We start from the raw sequence: 19,636 nt of genomic DNA, 5'->3' as shown, positions 1-19,636 counted from the left end.
TGTCATTTTCTAGTTGTTCACGAACATAATTTAACTCGTTTCAAACTATGCCGTTGATCAAGAGAACAGATGTTCAGAACCTTGACCCTTTTAAAAATATCTTCACAGCTTTCAGTCATCTTACATCTAGTTGTTTCGGTTTTCAGTTTTCTTACATCTAGTTGTTTTGGTTTTCTTACACCTAGTTGCTGTTATCTTAAAGAATTCTCAATTGATAGGATCTCGAGAAATTTTGCATAAACTAAAAAAAACAATAGACTAAAACATGCTTCATCTCAAAATTGAGTCCCAAAATCTCGCTTTTTTTTAACTGGATGTAACAATCTTATTGTCAGTCACTTCTCTGAACATTATAAGCTTACTTGCTAAGTACCTTTTTAAGCACTTAAAAAATCATTATTGAACACTTTGGAACTTCAAAAACTAAAAATATATCAAAGATGAGATAGATTGAGAACAGTCTAAATGGTTTTTGTGCACACTTCACCCCACAATTAAGATAATTGCTAACGTAATTTGTGATCTTGATATAATGATTAGAACTTATAAACATGCCAATGATAAAACGAAGACAACTGGAACTAAAGCTAGAGTAGACAACCATTTGGGCTTAATAATTAAAAACGGTGTAAATAGAACCAAAGATCTTGGATTGCTTTGCTTCTGTAAAAGCTACAGCGGTCATAATATACCAACAATTCAATCCAACAAAACGATCAAATAGGAGTGTTCATTGTCCAGAGAACACATAGTTTCTTCATTATTTCTCAAGATCACAAATAAAAACTATGGATGTTTCATATTCAAGGAAGGATGAAGTTCAAAAGTAGTTACTCTTGTAGAAGTTTTTGAGAAAATTGGATATGCCCTGATCCTTGGAACCCACATCTTGCACGAGTCCTTCGCGACCAACCACATACTGACCGATGATGTGATGCCGTTGCTTTGCATGTTCGGTAATGTTACCGAGCTCTTCCATGCCCTTGAAAAGAAGCATGTCAATCACCTGTAAACTTGAAAAGTCAGAAACTGTAAAAATAATCTTCACATTCGCAGTCTGACTCCAAGACAGTGTAAAGAAAAGAATCTTAAGAAATTAAAATAATCTTCACCTACAACCTCCATGCCTCGAATGCAAATTATTTTCGAAGTGCACCGCAAGCTTCTTACTTGGGGCATGAGGTGTACAACAGATATCAATTGATCGAAGCTACTATCTCTCTCTCCCTCTCTCTCACTCACACACACTTCTATACACGAGATCGAGTATGAGATTCTGTTTACTCAGTTTAAATTGAGTATCCGTTTCCCTCCCTTTCCTGCTAGGATTGGAAATCCTGTATTTTACATATCCATAAGATTGAGTCAATGGGTTTCCAAAATGGTGTAAAAAGAGGTGTTTTGAATCATTACTATTTGACTCGAACTTGTTTTAAAAAAGTCGAGGCATTTCGAATTGTTACACACACAGATATGCAGAAGTGCTCACATTGTCAGACCACTGGGTGAAAGGAGGCTAAACCTACCCTGCCCGTCACCATAAGTGGAGCACCTCCGCTAAAAAAATATTCGTCTAAGTTTCTAACCTTCACCAGCAGTTTCTTAATAACAGTCCTAGAAAGACCCTACTACCAAGCGGCTTCTGTAACATGTTACACTTAATTTACCACACACAGCGAGATTTCTACACATAAACTACAACTTGTAGTTCTGAAAGATTTAGACCCCACACTATGCCATAAATGAGACTCTGCCGTTGCGAAGCGACTGGAGGAGTTCCTTTTTTTTTCCCTCACGGTCACTTGGTGATCCGCCATGGATCGCCTAAAGGCAGTGATTTCCCCGAAAAACGGAGGAAAAAAAAAAAATCCAACAAAGTTGATTAAATTTCCCATGGAAGCAAAGTATCTAAAAGGTTTAAGTTGTTTGGATCGGCCATCGAGATGTGTAGTAGTTAATACCAAAGGAATGATTTACAGAAGAAACACAATATTAAAACTAATTCCTTGGGTTTGTAAAATAAACATGCTTGTACCTTTAATTACTAGAGGTGGTAGTAAGCAAACGGGGTGCAATATTCTAGAAACCTCTGATGTTCAAAATCATCTACGCTTCATTTGGAAATCAAGATGCCCCAGCAAAAAATCCAAGGGAAATTGGTCAATTGTCAAGAGTCAAACTGCTAATCGCATTCTTTTCGGGCGTTTTGTCTTTATAAAATAATTTGAACTCACCTCTAAAGCAATGAACACAGAGAATGTCTCCATCACATAGATGATAGCACAAAAATGACAAATTTACAAGTAACATTCAACTGGCAGCAACTGTAGATCACCAAACAATAGGTTCCACCATAAATAGATAGTAACCATAAGAAAGACAATAAACCAATGGAGTACCAAGGTTTGAGGAAACAAATTGGCGGCACCCGATGAAAAGATGAAACAATAGTAAATGGATAATATGGCACAGGCATGAATTATATCTAGTAATTAAAGGTACATGCAATTTCTTTTGTAACTATAGCTAACCATGGTCCAAATCAATTCAAGAGCTTTCCTTTAGTTGTTTGTGGAAGGGGGTTCTCTCTTCTCCCTTGCCCTTAGGCTGTTAATAATAATTTTTTTAGAGACAGCATATCTATCGATTCATCAGATACTCTCACATACCAAAAAAATTTAAGATTATGGTAATATCATGAAACTTTTGCATCATAACAAAATGCATTGATAAATGGAACATATAGCAGAGACAATACACAAGGGACTTAAAAAGAGGCACCTCAATTAGAGCTGGAGTTGATTGACCAAAAAATAAAGATTCAACTCTCTTGTTTCTTTCTAACCGAAGACTCCAAAAAAGAGATCATTTTTTTAAGATTGCAGCAGCAGAAAGAAGCAATTAAATGAGTTCTAGGCCTAGATTCTTTCAAACTTGTATTTGCACGCCTATCTTCAATGAACTCCTTTGAGAAAAATTCTCCCAAAAAGTCAACAATTGATTGTTTGTCCAAAGAATCCTACCATCAAATGCACTGAAAGAGCTCATACACCGTGAAACAATATCCCAGAATTAGAAGGAATAGCCCCCAAAAAATAAAAATGGATTGAATTGATTATCCACGAAAAACTTCGTGAAGGGACGGAAGAACACAACTCATCTACATTTTCAACCCTATCTAATGTGCCCAATCTTTAGGAGGGAGAAATCATCCGGTTGCGTTGCAAATGCAAAACTGCCAGAACACCAATATCTATTTGACTCAGCAAAAATAACTCTCCAGAATGATAGATTTACAACGACGACAAGAACGAGAAAGATAAACCCTCTAAACTCCTCTATCCGTTTTTCTATTTCTGTAAGGCTTTCGTTTCTAATTGATGGAAAAGATAGCTGCAAAAATCCTTTCTCAGACGTCTCTAATAGACACAAAGACAAGAAGTCCCCAGAGTTTATCCACACCACTTAAGGAAATGAAGAATTCAACAAAACTCCCGAAGACGCTCCCAAATCATATATAAATTGACAAAAATTAAGAAAAAAATACAGTAAATTGCAGGAAAGAGAGACCTTAGGGTCCGTAACGTGGGAATTCTTGCGGATCTCGGAGGCGATGGTAGAGCGGATCTGAGAAATAGTAGTGACATCGTCTAAGTTATAGATGTCCATGATTGCAGGCAAGGATCGACATGCTGATCTGAAGAAGTCGAAGACTCGATTCCGGGCTTCTTCCAGACTGGCGGAGTTGGGCGGAACCTTCAGACCTCGAACTGTGAACGCCATTTTTTCTGAGTTCTTCTCTCTGCCTTCGCCAACTCAATGAGTGAACTCGTTCGGCTATTGCTGTTCGCGCTACTCCTCGCAGCCTCCCACGCGCCTGGTTTATATATAAGAGCAATTTGATGGGCTTTAAACCATAAAAAATACATTTGTTTTATGGATTAAAATTAATTTGTTAAAACTAATTATTAAAATTAAAAAGTCTAGTTAAAAGCATTTAAAACAATTTTAATTCGTAATATATATATATAATAACGATAATAATTATTATTATTATTAAATTCATATTTGAAATAAAAATTTCAACCAACTAAATGAAATAAAATGATAATAAGATCTAAAATTATTTAAAATTATACCTAATGCTTCACTTTAATCATTTAAAAGTTTAAAGTATTTTAAAATATAAAAAACTATAGCGATTTAAATTTATCTGAATTTATTATAATTTTGAAACATTCATAAAAAAAATAATATTAAACTTTTGAAAGTATATTAGTAATTTTTAAATTAATTGTAAAATTTAGAGATATTTTAAATAATTATATCTAATAAAATTAAATTAAACATCTAAAAAAAAAGTATATATATAAAGTATTTGAATCATTGTCATTGAACTAATGACATACAACAAGAAGAGCATTGACATATCTAAGCAAACATAAGTTTACTTCAAGTTTCATGGTCCATTCTCGTGCAAATTGCAACTAAAAAGAGCTCACGACCTTTCGAAATGGATGGAAGTGTCTGACCGTTCTTCCAAATGCATATTAAATCCAATCCCAGAAGAAGTTTGTAACTCGAGTATTACATTTCATCACATTCAGCAGTAACACGAGCCAGCTTCGGTCGGTTACCGGGGCCGGTAGCTACATTTTCAATCTTCCTGACGACCAAAAGGCCGTCCCCCAGCACCCTCAATGCCATACCCAGTCAGTCCCCGAGCTTGTGAGGACTCCAAAGACCCTGATCTAGATACATTCGTTTTGGTTAGCGACGGTGTGGGGATAGGTGTTGGTGCAACTACTGCGGGAGCTGTATAGACAGGAGGAGGTGTGGAAGCAGAAACAGGTGGTGGTGCCCTTTTTGGAGGTGGCCCTGAAGAATCTAAATCCGTAACAAAAAATTCATCCCCAGAACCTGAATTATTCTGGATGTCAAGATAACTTATAAATTAGCAATAGTTTATTAACACTCATCCTAGAATTTGATCTAAAAATCTTGTTCAAGAACGAGATCTTTACATTTAAATTATTCAACAACCCCAAAAATAATAAGGAATCAATCCAACCCCAAAAACGACAAGGATTCATACCAACCCAAAAAACGACAAGAAATCAACCCGAGGAAAAATTTTGGAACAGATTATCTTGATGATCAAGATCAAGAGTAAAGAAAACTAATTTTTAAACTAGTGATTTGAATCAATCTACATGATAGTCTACATGATAGCTTGATCAAGATTACTTGAATGACTTAGCATGCAAGTCTAAACACAAGAAATGCAAAAAGAACACGTATGGCAGCATAATATGCAACTTTCATTCTAACCTCCAAAATCATCTATTAAAAATGACTATTTATAGCCTTGAAAAAAAGTTATGGCAACTTTCATCGTCTTTAAGCTGAATATAACTTGTAATCTTAAAAATAGTTCTCTAAAACTTAAAAAACAATACAATAAAGCCTTCTTAGATCTAAACAACATATATGGATCTTGTCATCTACCATGAAACCTTTGTGACATGATTAAAACAATATATGGATCTTGTCATCTACCATGAAATTTTTGTGACACGATTAAATCACCTTATTTCGTACCAAGAGAATTGCATGTGAATCAAACTTACCATCTGAGGGAACCCTGTAAGGCCATGGTGATCTCTTATGGCTTCAGATAGGTCAAGAATTCCACCTATTTCGACAGATAATAACATAAGAATATTTTTTAAATAAACGAAACTAAATAATATCGTTATGAACACTGAAAATCACCTTTTCTAGCACAGTTAAGAACATAATCCACACTAATTTGGTCTAGATCCAAGTCATCGAGTGTGACTGCCCCAGGAGGCATTACAACCTTCTTAATCAAGCCACTAGCCAGTACAAAATCAAGAAGTATTTGTCTGTCCCGCCTGCAGCGTTGCAAATCCTCGATGGCGTTTTCCCTATATGGAATGAACACTACGTGGTTCATCCAAAACCAAAACAACCGAAATGGAAGTGCAAACAGGCAAACAACACTAATAACACTAAAATGATAGCCATTCTATTTCACTAGCTTCCATTAAGAGAATAGCCATTAGACATTCGGGAGATTACTTACTCGTCCATGGTGAAGCGAAGCTAGATGATACTAATACTGAAATCCCTCAATTTCAGACTATGTCAATCCGTTCCATCTCTAAGAGCTACAAATTTTTCTGATAGCAAAGCCAACTGGAAATCGAATTCATGAATTAGAGCTTTGCAAACGCACGTTAAACGTAATAGTTTCAAGATCAACGACTTTTCCTGTGCATTTAATCTGTTGTAAAATTAAGTTCAGTCCTGGAACCCTAACCATACCTCGATTCACCACAAATGAGTGATCTGAGCAGAGTCCACCCCCTCCCAGTCCAAGCTGCCCAGCGGTGGCACGAGCTGCTCCGACGGTGACTGCTAGTTGACCATAAGCCACCGGATCCTGCAAATCGAAGTAGCAATCTGCAATTAAACACTCCGTTCGATTCAGTTCGTATCAAATTCTGGAACTGGCAGAAGTAGAAGCTTCAGAAACAAGAAAACTGAAAGAAATTCCATCGGAAGCTTGAGAGACAGTAGAAATACAACTTCCATTAATACCTTCGCACAGCTGCCTGGTCGAAGAAAATGATCGTCGAATCAATGGCGATGAGACTACCAGTCTGGCTATCTATGGAAGCTTGAATCGGGAAAAATGGCCGCCTGAGCTAAGAAATCGGAGTTTCATCTAATCCTCTCGATCATTGAAAGATGTAAACGTTATATTAGTCAAACTCTTCCGTCGCCTTTTATTCTTTTTTTCTTTTCTTTTCACATTTTAGCTCGAAAACATTATAATTTAATTAATTGAAAAATTCATTAAATACGATTTTTTAATTACCAAATAAATGAGATAAATATTTTTTTAATTAACTTTAATATCGTCCGTACGACATGAAAGGCAAAACCCTGGGGACTGTACTTCATAGGGTTTAAGCATCGCCGGCATTTGCTACTCTGTTTATTTTCTCGACAGACACCATGGATCGATTTCCCAATGATCTCGACGAAGAAATATGCATCACGGAGAAATTTGAGAGAGAGGAAGACGACGACGACGAGCAAGAAGATGGAGAAGACGGCTGGGATGATTGGAATGCAGACGAGGAAGGAAGCGAAGAAGCATTTGATTCGAATTTTCTGTGTCTGTTCTGCAACTCGAAGTATAATGACTGCGATGCGCTGTTCAATCACTGCAACTTGGTTCACTACTTCGATTTTCATGGCATCAGGAGGACTCTGGGTTTAGACTTTTATGGTTCGTTCAAAGTTATCAACTACATACGATCTCAGGTAAGCCAAGTATTTTTTTTTTTTTCTTTTTGTTACAAATTCATGATGATTTGATTCGGAAGTCTTAGCTTACAAATCTTGTTAGCTGCTGAAAAGGTGTTAGCGTGTTATATTACGATTTCTGGTTATGATCAGGTAGCAGAAAACAGATGTTGGAGCTGTGGTTTCTTGTGTCAATCAAACCAGGATTTACAGAACCATTTACACAAAACACTAAATCTCAGTGACGTAAAGGCTTTGTGGGATGATGATAAATATCTAAATCCCTTCAGGCAAGACGATCCGCTCCTGTACAATTTTGCAGAAGACGAAGAGGATGATGAAATTTCACTCATTAACAATGATCTTCAGAGGAGTGCGGGTACCGAGGGAGGTAATTGCAATCGTGATGAAATGAGTAGAGAAAATCTTCCATTTCATCCAAACCAGAACAAAGAAAATGGAATGGAAGATTGTTGTTCATCTTTACATGGTTATTTGAATGCTCCAAGCAACTTAGAGGCTGAGATTGAGAATACTGTGAAAACCACAGAAATCTTGGGACTGAAAGACGATCGATTAAAAATAGCCAGACGAAATGTTGATAGAATGGATATCAAGAATGCAAATGTAAATTACTTTGATTCATATAGCTCTTTTGGCATACACAGAGAGATGTTAAGCGACAAGGTGCTGTATTACCTCCCAGTTTGCTTTTGAATTTAACATCATAAACTGATATTTCATTTTGAAGTGATATATCATCGACATTACCGTTTATGCAGGTCAGAACGGAAGCCTATATGCATGCTATTTTGCAAAATCCATCTCTCTTCCACAATGCAGCTGTGATGGATGTAGGCTGTGGAACAGGCATACTTAGGTGAGCTGGAAATAAACTGGTGCAGTTGGCTGCAATTTCTCATTTGAGCTTTCGAAGTCGATACTCGTTTCTAAAAATCTCAACATTACCATTATAATAACAATTTTTCAGCTAAGTTTGGTTATCTAAGTACAACTTTTATGTCTCTTAATCTGTTCCTCTTTCTTTCTAGTCTCTTTGCTGCAAAAGCGGGTGCATCGAGAGTTCTTGCGGTTGAAGCGAGTGAAAAGATGGCTACAGTGGCCACCCAAGTAGTGAATCAACTTCAGTCATTTAGTTTCTTTATTTCTCTGATGATTTGTTTTACAGTAGCTCATTTGCTGGGACATGGTTACAGATTGCTAAAGACAATGGCCTCTGGCAGAACGGGAAACAGACTGGAGATTGCGGCGTGTCAAGTGGGACTATAGAAGTGGTTCATGGTATGGTAGAAGAACTTGATAAGAACATAGAGATTCAGCCTCACAGTGTTGACGTATTAGTGAGTGAATGGATGGGGTATTGCTTGCTGTATGAGTCAATGCTCAATTCAGTGCTCTTTGCGAGGGATCGTTGGTTGAAGCCTGGAGGTGCAATCTTACCAGATACTGCCACAATTGTAAGTCTGCACTATCAAGGTCTAATTTTGAAATTATAGTTCACATAGTAATTTCTCTATCTACTTTTCAGCTTGTTGCAGGATTTGGAGCTGGTGGAACTAGTCTTCCATTTTGGGAAAATGTGTATGGTTTCAGCATGTCTTGTGTTGGGAAGGAACTTGTAAAGGATGCTGCCAAAGCTCCCATCGTCGACATTGTGGATGCTAATGATTTGGTAACTAGTACTGCAATTCTCCATGTAAGTAATACCCAAACAAATTTTTTTATTAATTGTCAACGCATTGCACTCAACTACTACAGCTTGGTGAAACATTTTCTTCATGATTCCTAGAATCATGAGTGTTCTTCCTTCTAGATCAGGAAGAAGAATACTTGAGAAGGGACGTGATAGATACTGGGGCAAAAATATTTTAATGTGTTAACTACATTGTTTGTGAATACTGTTTTCCCATTTAGGAACGCTATTTCTTGTATCATCGTGCATTGTGCATCTGGTGGGTCGGACTCTTGGTCTTCATTACTTAGTGATTTCTCCCTCGCTGAATAGATAAAACTTCGTTCCATTGTGCTGGGTTGGTAGGTTTCGTGTACTTTTTGTCCTAGTTTGTTTGATTTTGTTTCGTCTCTTATCTCTTCTGCAAATGCTTGAAATGCTCAGCGAGTCCTAGGCTGTTTCCACAATTACTAGATTAGTGCGTACCTTCATTTTTAAGGATATATCATATGTATGTGTGAGATCCCATATCGGTTGGAGAGGGAAACAAAGCATTCCTTATAAGGGTGTGAAAACCTCTCCCTACTAGATGCGTTTTAAAATCGTGAGGCTGACAACGATATGTAATGGGCCAAAACGGACAATATCTGCTAGCGGTGGGCAGTGGGCTTGGGCTGTTACAAATGGTATCAGAGCCAAACACTGGGCGGTGTGCCAGTGAGAACGTTGGGCCTCCAAGGGGGGTGGATTGTGAGATCCCACATCAGTTGGAGAGGAGAAATTCCTTACAAGGGTGTGGAAACCTCTCCCTAGTAGACGTGTTTTAAAACCGTGAAGCTGAGGCAATACGTAACGGGCTAAAATAGACAATATCTGTTAGCGGTGGCCTTGGGCTGTTACAGTATGGTTTAGGATGATCGGAGTGCATTCTGAACACTCTCGATATCTTGTGGATACCAAAATGGTTTGACTGGTTTAATCTCGGCTGCTGTTTTCTTTCTTTTCTGTTCTAATTTTGCTTGGGAGTTGATGCCTTCGTTTTTTTCCCCCCGTATTGTACAGACTTTCGATCTTGCAACTATGCATCCTGATGAAGTAGACTTCACTGCAAGTACGGACTTGGAACCAAATTTACATTATCCTTCAAGCAACTCAGATAATGTTGAAGTTGAAGCATCTTGGTGTCACGGAGTTGTCCTATGGTTTGAAACTGGTTTCACAAGCAGATTTTGCAAGGAATCACCGGCTGTTCTGTCTACATCTCCCCACACTCCCAAAACTCACTGGTCTCAAACCATATTAACCTTCACAGAGCCAATTGCTATAACATCTAGAAAATCTGCCACCAACAAATCAGCACCAGTAGGTAGCCATGCCTCCCCTGCTGTCAAAGTTCATTTACGCCTTAGCATTGTCCGTGCGCCCGAACATCGAAGCATTGATATTTCACTAGAGATTACTGGGATTGCTGGTGATGGTCGGAACCGCGACTGGCCTGTACAACTTTTCACATTAAGATAGGAGTATGCAAGCGTAAATGACAGATGCTTGAATCATGAATCAGCAGTTTCAGGCTAAAAAGTGGCCAGATTTTAATGATCTTTCGGGGCTTGTACTATCTCCATGGGTCGCTAGATAGTAACAGAAGATTCATCCATGGAGGTAACCAATTTTGACTCTTGATTCTTGATATGCAAGTTATATTAATAGGTATTGAGAATGTAAACGAGTTAAGCTAGTTAACTTGAGAAGCATTTGCTCTGTGATTCAAATAATATCATGGTGTATTAGTTTTGTTTTGATTATTGTATTCTATTGTTCTTGCATTTTCACAACATAACGAGGAGTTTGGCTTTTTAGGAATTCACTAAATCTGCCTATACAATTGCTTTGTATAATGAACCCTAACCCTTAGACAAATGTTAATTAGATGAAATTGAAAGTTCGGGATAAGTGTTCATATGCCAGCGAAGTCGATGGTATAATTTTGAAGATTTTCTAATTTCCATTGTCTAAATTTTCTCGACTAACTCGACTTAGCAAAAACAAGTGCTGCACAATTGATAGTATTACATTCTGGTTGAGCTCTTTCGATATTTCAATGTCCGTATTGAAAATCAGTATCTTCAATGGTTATTTATATTTCTAACCTTTTTTGTTTAAATAATATTAAGTTTCAAGATTATTTTATTTGGTCTCTAAAGTAAAAAAGTCATTTTGGTCTTGTTATATTATTTTTTCATCTAATATCTGCTTTCAAAATGTTTCTCATTATTTTAAAAAAAAAAAATTCAAGAGCTAATTAGTCATTTTAAAATTTCAGACCAAAAGACAACAAAATCAAATGCTCCATGACCAAAATGAGCATATCATTTTCTGAACTTTCAAAGTTTAGAGACAATGAAACGGACGAAAGCTTCTTCATCTAAAATCATTTATATACACCTTGAGAAAAAACAACACGAACTCCTTGTTACATAATACCTTACCTAAATCATTGGCACATTTACTTGTAAATGGTAACATATAAACACAGCTGCAATGAAATCAAAACCTCAAATTGAACTAAAACTAATTAATTATAATAGGCAACTACAAATTTCAGATGGGTGGCTAAGACAAGGGGAGTGGTGGCGGCCATTCTACACAATAACTCACCGCTCAATACAATACCCCCGTGGTAATACAACTTTAGAGGCAAGGAGAGAGATATATATATATATATGTACATATTTAGATATATGTACCTGAGGGCTTGGGAAATCTTTAACTAAGAATCAGGTTGTTCAGCTTTAATAGGTGCACCTGAGGATGATCCACAACTTCCATTTTGTGGGTAAAGGCTGTTCGCCACCAGGGAATCACTGACCAAACCAACGTCTGCGTCGTCAAAATTTAGTGTGCCTCGGAGTTTCCGTGGTGTACTACGTGAAGAAATGAAACAAAATTCTTAGCATAATGATGTCAACCATTCCAAAAACTAGACGATTTTGTTTTTAGTTTTCTGTTAGAAAACGAAAAATCAAATGATTATCAAACGTGAATACTTAACATAATAGAACGAAGCATACCTTTTCAAACGGTTGTTTATGGCAGTAAGGTCTTTTGAAGGGCTTTGAAACGCATGAGTGCTCTCTCCAACGCAAGCGTAATAGCTTTTTGAACTATGTGAAATCAACGCATCCATCTGATCACAAGTTTCAAAATTTGGTTAAATATTACATGTGCTACAACTCATGGCAACGTTAAATGAAAGATCTCGCAGAACTATATCCAGATAAAACGTCTCAAAGATAGAAAATGTGTGCAATGGCATGCCACCACAGATACCTTTGATGATCTTAGTGGAGAGACGTAGACATTATGTACTGAAGATACTTTCTTCGGAGACATGTCGGGAAGACTTGGAAAAGGCGATATCTTAGGTGATCCCGGGCACGGTGCTAATCATTAGACACAAGAAGACCAAAAGGCATATCAAGAAACGATAATAAACTGCAAATAGGACACCATCATTACAGTTAAATAAACATGATCAGGTGTACCATTGTTGTTGTTGTTGTTGACTTGAGGAACTCTGTCAGTTTTCGTGGTTGATGCAGCTGGGCCAATCTCAACGAGCAAAGGTTTTATTGAAGGGATAAATATTTCATTGTAGAACGTAATTATATCCACGTGATCCTGTCCTGATCTCTGAATCCAGAGCATTCTAGGAGTTATTCATTAAACTCTTTTTTAAATAAAATAGAATAAAACATACAAAAACAGCGTACCCCATTACGACGTGCTGAAGACCAATCAACAAACACATTTCGGAAGATTTGAGGTTTGCATTGTGGTTGCTTCCTGTAGTTGTATATGATTTCCTTAAACGTGAGGCTCAATTGAGATATCTGCAACATTGTTGTGTTAAGATAAAATAAATAAAATGAACCAAAAAGCATCGAGATCTCTTTCAACATTCTTTAGAACAAACCTTCGCGACACCATAGAAACAACAAAGAATGATCTGGTCGATGTGACGATTAAATAATAGTGATGTTTTTTGACCGAGTATCCGTTGGAAAAGGCAGTAGACATTCTCCCTGATCTGGTGAGATAACTGCAACCTTTCCACCATACCATTGACTCTAACAGCAGCCAACTTGGTGATCTAAGAGTTGAAAATCATGCGAAGCACTTATTACGAAAATGGTTGAAAAATAATAATCATAGATAGCGATCTCATATTTTCAAGAATGAATAACAAATGCAGGTAACACACGCATTCTCCCCAAACTTCAATCACATTGTTCAAGAAGGCAAGTAAGTTCATAAACTCTTCGAATTAGGATGTCCCAAATGTTTTATTATCTTGATACCACGGTAGTCAGAAAATCATGTTTCTTATACCTTGCTAAAAAATATGTTAATTCCAGTTTCAGCGCACGTTTCACCACCACCTCCGGGATTAGGCCGAGTAGGACTGAAAATAAAGAGATAAAGCATGGAAATAATAGTTAGGGAGTAGTCAAAAGAGTGACATTTGAGCAGTAGCACTTAAAATATGCCCCGATTATACCTTGCAAATGCTGACTGTAAAGGAGGTGGCAGAAGCTTAGACTTGATATTACTGAAAGCCAGGAGTCGGTCCTTCACTGGAGAAGTAAAAGAATTCCGTTCCACTAGCACACTTCTTAAATCTGTGCACAATCTTTTGGGTGACCTTATATGCCCATTTTGACCTGAAGGATAATCATAAAGATCCATATTCATAGTCGAGTGAAATAAGAGAAACATATTTGTTAAATTAAATGCAAACGTTTGAACTCAGACAGACTCTATGGCACTCAAACTGTAACAGCTCAAGCCCAAGCCAAAACCCACTACTAGCAAATATTGTCCTCGGATTTTTTCTTTCGGGCTTCCCCTCAAGGTTTTCAAAATGCGCTTGCTAGGGAGAGGTTTCCACACCCTTATAAGAATGGCTTCGTTTCCCTCTCAAATCGACATAGGATTTCACAATCCACCCCCTTCAGGACTCAACGTCCCCACGGGGCCCGACATCCTCGCTGGCACATCACCCAATGTTTGGTTCTAATATCATTTGTCAGCCCAAACCCACCGCTAGCGGATATCATCCTCTTTGGGCTTTCCCTTTCAGACTTCCCCTCAAGGTTTTTAAAAGGCGAAACCACCCTTATAAAAGAATGCTTCATTCCCCTTTCCAATCCAGGTGAGATCTCACACAAACATTTCAATCTATCAAGACAAACACAAAATTGATTATTTCTGTAAGCGCTAAGATGACAACTAGACTATGTTTAGCAAATGCTGCATTTTACCAGTCATGTTCAGGTGCTAACTAATTCTATTTTAATGATATAAACCAAAGATGAAAACTCTATTCCGTTACCTGGCAAACTCTCATGCTTCTGCAAACTAGGCATGGTTGATACCCCAATACCAGAAAAGTTAATTTGAACAGCAATTGCATCCAAAGATGGCATGGGTTCGGCTAGTAAACCCAGGCGATTAATTTCTGCAGCAAGGGCAGGTTTAGCAACAACCAGGGAGTTATACATTGATGAACCTTTCTCCCATACCATGCTCTCTAATAGCCGTTCTTCCAAAGAATTAAGATGTCGCCTCAGCTCTCTAGGAAGCGACTCTTCATGTCTAATAAAACTTTCTATCACCTTACTAAGGTCAAAAGCGGTTATTCCAGTTCGCTCCAATACAGCAGGAAACAACATTGTAACAGTTTTATGAGTCGCCAAAACCAATTCGGCAGAACAAGCCAGCATACATCTATGGAACCTCTCATTAGTCAGCAAAGAGGTCAAATTAGTCACATGCAGCATCTGAGACTCTGCTCTGCACATTGCTTCCAAAACTCTATAATATAACTTCAATGCTTCTAGTCGCCGCTGTTCTGCCCAGATGTTATCCATGAGGTTCGCACTTTGTAAATTTCCAGCTATACAACGCTCTCCAAGAGCGCTATTTGGAAATATAGCCTCTAATATTATATGTGCCCTGCGAACGACATCATTAGTTACATCCCTATCACAAGAGGCTAAAAAGCGCTCCATCTCCGCTGAAGGTTTTGCTGGAAGTGGAGAAATAACCGTTCTGAGCCACTTTGCCGTTGTCATGGCTGTACTAACAGGCGTGGCAGCAAGTTTCGCGTTGCCACTATTAAGAGTACCATTGGCGTGTGAACCAGGAGAGCGAAGTGGTGACATTGGACTGGTTATTGTCCTTGCAGGTGAGCACATTGAGTCGAACTTCCTCTGAAGAGATTAAAACCAAAATCATAACCCATATAGGAACATAAGAAAATAAAGTATTGGAAAATTTGCAAACTCAAGAGAAAATACCTTGAAGCCACTCATTGCAACAGCACCTGCAGACAAGCTACCCGAACCAAGTAAACTGTCCTCATCATTAACAAATACCCGCTCATCGAGCTCACCTTTATTATGAATTGCATCTTCATAGTCCTTTTCCAGAATTTCTAAACTGGATGAAAGAGATGACTCCTCCATTAATCCTTCAAAGCATATCAAGCCCTCTGTATTAAAATGCAAAAGGAGAAAAAAGGAAATTTTATGAAGGGCGCAGAAAATCAATAGAGTGCAACTAAACCATCAAATGAAGCACATTGGAGCTGACCAGTGTCAATATTCTCCAAGCTTTTACTATTACACTCAGACGCCGAACGCGGCTTCTTCTTCAAAATATCTTCTATCAAACTATTTGCTTTATCCATTATTTCCCTCAGTTCATCCTCTGAGGTGTCATAGACATTACAAAGTGATCCAAGCAGATCCACTCCTTTTCCACCTTTCTTAACTGGACAAAATATAAACACGGTAAGAAACTACAAGAAAACTATGACAAAATATATACAGAGAGAAAATTACCAAAGCGTTCCGAGTCAAGAATGTTGAAGTTTCTGAAACGAACTGGAATATGAAGAATTAAAATAGCCTGCCCAGGAGTTTAATACTAGTAAGGGCACAGTCATTTGCAAGCATTAAATATCAATGTCGATATCCATATCAAGATTTCAATTTTACAAATATATTGAGGGATATATTGATAGTATCAATATCGAAAAATATTTTTGTAAATGCAGATATACCGAAAAATCATTTAAATCAATAATTAAAGTGTTTTAACTATCAAACTATGTTACAGATCTGCTTATTACTATTCATATGCATATTATGATAAATATACGATAATTTCCTATTATATAAGATATTGGAGATATCGCTTAATCCTTAATATCGATGTCAGGCCCTCTGATTTACAAATATTTTAATCCTTCGTCATTTGTACATATATTCAACATTAGATTACATAAATCTGATATTTTAGCCCACTAATTATTGTGTTCAAGTTTGACCAACAGAAAAAATAACTTAAGAACGACATTGATCCACGCATGCTAATTATACAATTCCATTATCCCTAATTACTACATTCATAGATTCATAGAGGAATAAAACTCACCAAAATGGAAACCAAACCATTAGTGCAAGTCACCAAGTCCTTAAAACGACTGAAAGAATGTACACGAAGAGCCAAAAATAACAACCATCCAAAACGATGGTAATCAGACAAGTAACCCGTAGGACAGGATAAAGCTGACTGCTTTTCAACATTAGCATCACTGGTGGAGAAGAATTCTCGGTAGACACGCTTATAATACCTTGAAAAATAGGCGTGATATAAAAATTTGCACAATGCAAACAAACAACAAGAATAAAAGACGCTATGACCAAAAAAAACTAATGTAGAGGCTCTAACAAATCTCACAAAGCACAGAGAAAAAAGAACACTAACTTGCTTAAGAGGCTCAAATGAACGAAGTTAGCCTGCAACTCCTTTGCCTGCTTAAATGAAAATATACAAGAAAAACCATAAGTGACAATTCAAAGAAATACATAATGACATTATAAATAAGCCCTCAAAATGTATGCCTAAGATTACTGTACCTCTAGTCTATTCTCCCAATCTGCACCATAAAGATTACTTAATACTGGACCAGCTTTAACAACAAACTGAGGAAGCTCTTTAAAAAATTCTACAATGCTGTATGATAAGCAGGGGGAAAAAAATTAGTCTATACAGATAGAAGTGAGAAAAACAAGTTTAAAATAAAAATAGAAAACAGTATGAATAATAACGTACTTCAGCTTGCAAACTCTCAATATGTGGCATAACGTGAAGCTGTTGTTCTCAGATCCCTGATGTGAACTTTCTGAATTCTTATCTCTCAGCCTCTTCACGGAATACAAAACAAAGGCGGACCAAAATCGGTTGGCTTCTTCGGGCTGTTGAAGTAGAACTCGATTAGATTCAAGGGAAATTTTCTCAAAAAGAAGAAAGAATCAACCTTGAAGATGATAAAAAATATACAATTCCACTCCCAATTGCTGATATATTTGCCACCAAAAGGTGCTTGGTCTCTCTATATAACTTCAACGCTTGATTACAACAATTCTCGTCCAGACGTAATCCGTTCTGCAGTCAACATTGAATTACAGTAGAAGTTGATGTAAATGAATGGACGCATTCACAAAAGAATAAAAATTGGAAGACATTAGGAGAAAAAAAACACCTCACAAAATTCTGAAAATTGAACTTCAGCGGTGTCTGTTGCGCCATCAGGAAGGCAAATGTTTGTACCTGATGGCTTCGTTTCCTCCACGTTTTCCATGAATACAGCCCTAGGAAATTCGAACTGTAAGAACAAATGTTCCGAAGCTAGTAATTTGGGCGCCAATAACAGCAGTTCAAAAATGCGAAGACTACAGTAAAAACCATTCTTCTAGCGCCCACCCCCCTCCCCCACGTTCATCCAACGAGTAGGGATACTACACCAACGGGAAGTTCCATACTCGTTTTCTCAGCGAATCCGCGACCAATTACTTCTAATCACCTCTATTCCCTCCAAAACGCCCGTACGAAAAAAAATGGAAATGAGTTTATATCGAATGATTGACCAGTTACCGATAAACTCATAGTGCCGGAAGCACCATGCCATTCGGCGGTAGAAGGGATAAAAACGCACCTTAAGAAGAACGAGAAAAAAGAAACGGAGTGAAATTTCTTGTCACAGTCTTCAAGAAATCGCTCGGATCTCTAATTGAACTCCCACCAACCTGCAGATCCAGTAAAGAAACCCTACCAATGGCCTGATTTCTTCGTGGAGACTGAATCAAATGAAGATTCTTGAAGGGCGTAACTCTGAACCCTATCTTTCTCACTCTGTCGCTTGTTCTCTCAGAATTTCCCTCGTTCGCTTCTCTCTCTAAACATTTTCGGCCTTCTCACTCTTCCAGGGAAACCCTTTAGAGTGGTCTCGCGCGGGAAAAACAACAACATGTCATGACACCATGCCGACATACATACATACATTCCCAACCAATGTGAGAGCGACGCGTGGAATACGTTAGGTTCTTTTACCGCCAAAATTTCCTACCGTTACGGGATTGGCTGAGAGGCACTCGGGTATGAAGAACTGGGTAAACGCCGTTACCGCGAGGTGACGGAATTACTTTTTTTGTTTTTTTTTTGTTTTTTTTTTACACGTTAAATTACCAAATTTATCTCAATCGATGACAATTAAAATAATTTCAATTGTAATTTAATTATAGTTTCTTGTTATATTGCCAAATTTTATTTATAGTACCATTAAAGGTCTGTTATTTAATTTATTTTATTGATTGAATATATATAGGTCTAGAATTAAATAAGAATATAAATGGGCTGAATTTGAAGAAATTGAACATATGTCTGTAATATACTATATTATTTGCAATTCGACTATGTTTGGTGATACAGAGGTTGAATTTTTTTTTTCCATACATGGTATTTGTTGGGCTATAATATATATATATATAATTAATTATTTAATTTGATGACCTTACTCGTTATTTATAATTAATTTTTTTGTACAATTTTATTAAACCTATTTATTTGAGAATAATTATTAATATTGATGGCTAAATAAAACGCATAAATATTTATTTGAGAATAATTATTAATATCATAAATTTAATGCATATTATTTATAACATACTTATAAATGAATTAAAATTTAATGCTATTAACAAATTATTATATTGGGTATAAAATTTATAAGTATTTTTTTATTTAATATAATTTACTCTGTCATATACAACACTATACCACATTTGATTTTTGAAATTTAAGTTGCGTTGAATATTTATCTATAAAAGTTTGTATAATTTTATTAGAATTATGTGAGGATAATTATTAAAATGATTGCAAAATAAATTCTACACCCTAAAATTTAAGGTACATAAATAAAATTTGAATTAAAATATAATTAGTTAAATTATTTTAAAATTTTGGGTTAATAGATAAAATAATTAACTATTTTACTCGTGGATATGGTTCCAACCTTCGTCCATCCTTAGAGACATGGTGCAGATGTATGGTGTACTTTGCTCGAGGGGAGGATGTTAATGATTATTAAAAGCATCACTCATGAATTTATAAGTAATAAACACTATCTCTATTAGTATAAGGCTTTTTAAGAAACCAAAAGCAAAATTATGAAAGCTTATGCTGAAAGTGGAC

General features: G+C 36.8%; 4 protein-coding genes across 6 annotated transcripts; 1 reads left to right on the top strand and 3 right to left on the bottom strand.

The window, feature by feature from the left end:
• Window positions 1–617: 617 nt before the first annotated feature.
• Window positions 618–3,877, bottom strand: LOC111810255 (NADH dehydrogenase [ubiquinone] 1 alpha subcomplex subunit 6). The gene is made up of 2 exons (XM_023696946.1): window positions 3,571–3,877; window positions 618–1,006 (listed from the first exon to the last, which is right to left on the bottom strand). Exons 1-2 carry the CDS (start codon window positions 3,781–3,783, stop codon window positions 821–823), a joined length of 399 nt encoding a protein of 132 aa, XP_023552714.1. The 5' UTR covers window positions 3,784–3,877; the 3' UTR covers window positions 618–820.
• A 489-nt stretch (window positions 3,878–4,366) lies between these two features.
• On the bottom strand, window positions 4,367–6,827 carry LOC111810128. 2 transcript variants are annotated; one of them, XM_023696751.1, is made up of 6 exons: window positions 6,628–6,827; window positions 6,352–6,489; window positions 6,110–6,222; window positions 5,776–5,951; window positions 5,631–5,695; window positions 4,367–4,930 (listed from the first exon to the last, which is right to left on the bottom strand). In XM_023696751.1, the coding sequence occupies exons 3-6, from the start codon at window positions 6,115–6,117 to the stop codon at window positions 4,658–4,660; spliced, it is 522 nt and encodes a 173-aa protein (XP_023552519.1). In that variant the 5' UTR covers window positions 6,118–6,222; window positions 6,352–6,489; window positions 6,628–6,827; the 3' UTR covers window positions 4,367–4,657. The 2 variants fall into 2 exon arrangements, with proteins under 2 accessions (XP_023552519.1, XP_023552599.1); XM_023696831.1 differs by having other exon boundaries at window positions 6,352–6,469.
• Window positions 6,828–6,943: 116 nt separating this feature from the next.
• LOC111810050 (probable protein arginine N-methyltransferase 3) lies at window positions 6,944–10,869 on the top strand. The gene is made up of 7 exons (XM_023696629.1): window positions 6,944–7,359; window positions 7,495–8,028; window positions 8,124–8,221; window positions 8,394–8,472; window positions 8,559–8,819; window positions 8,891–9,058; window positions 10,097–10,869. The coding sequence occupies exons 1-7, from the start codon at window positions 7,048–7,050 to the stop codon at window positions 10,553–10,555; spliced, it is 1,911 nt and encodes a 636-aa protein (XP_023552397.1). The 5' UTR covers window positions 6,944–7,047; the 3' UTR covers window positions 10,556–10,869.
• A 635-nt stretch (window positions 10,870–11,504) lies between these two features.
• LOC111809917 (retinoblastoma-related protein-like) lies at window positions 11,505–18,385 on the bottom strand. 2 transcript variants are annotated; one of them, XM_023696516.1, is made up of 19 exons: window positions 18,102–18,385; window positions 17,649–17,771; window positions 17,447–17,551; window positions 17,219–17,361; window positions 17,023–17,119; window positions 16,871–16,917; window positions 16,538–16,736; window positions 15,943–16,009; window positions 15,692–15,871; window positions 15,397–15,590; window positions 14,430–15,309; window positions 13,596–13,758; window positions 13,427–13,499; window positions 13,011–13,187; window positions 12,808–12,927; window positions 12,580–12,727; window positions 12,365–12,477; window positions 12,106–12,221; window positions 11,505–11,958 (listed from the first exon to the last, which is right to left on the bottom strand). In XM_023696516.1, the coding sequence occupies exons 2-19, from the start codon at window positions 17,745–17,747 to the stop codon at window positions 11,805–11,807; spliced, it is 3,075 nt and encodes a 1,024-aa protein (XP_023552284.1). In that variant the 5' UTR covers window positions 17,748–17,771; window positions 18,102–18,385; the 3' UTR covers window positions 11,505–11,804. The 2 variants fall into 2 exon arrangements, with proteins under 2 accessions (XP_023552284.1, XP_023552199.1); XM_023696431.1 differs by having other exon boundaries at window positions 17,649–17,757.
• Window positions 18,386–19,636: the final 1,251 nt, after the last annotated feature.

This window comes from Cucurbita pepo, chromosome LG01 (assembly GCF_002806865.2).
Source record: "Cucurbita pepo subsp. pepo cultivar mu-cu-16 chromosome LG01, ASM280686v2, whole genome shotgun sequence".
In the NCBI taxonomy this organism is placed as follows: domain Eukaryota; kingdom Viridiplantae; phylum Streptophyta; class Magnoliopsida; order Cucurbitales; family Cucurbitaceae; genus Cucurbita; species Cucurbita pepo.
The sequence above is the reverse complement of the archived record's forward strand: the minus strand, read 5'-3'. Positions and strand labels throughout refer to the sequence as shown.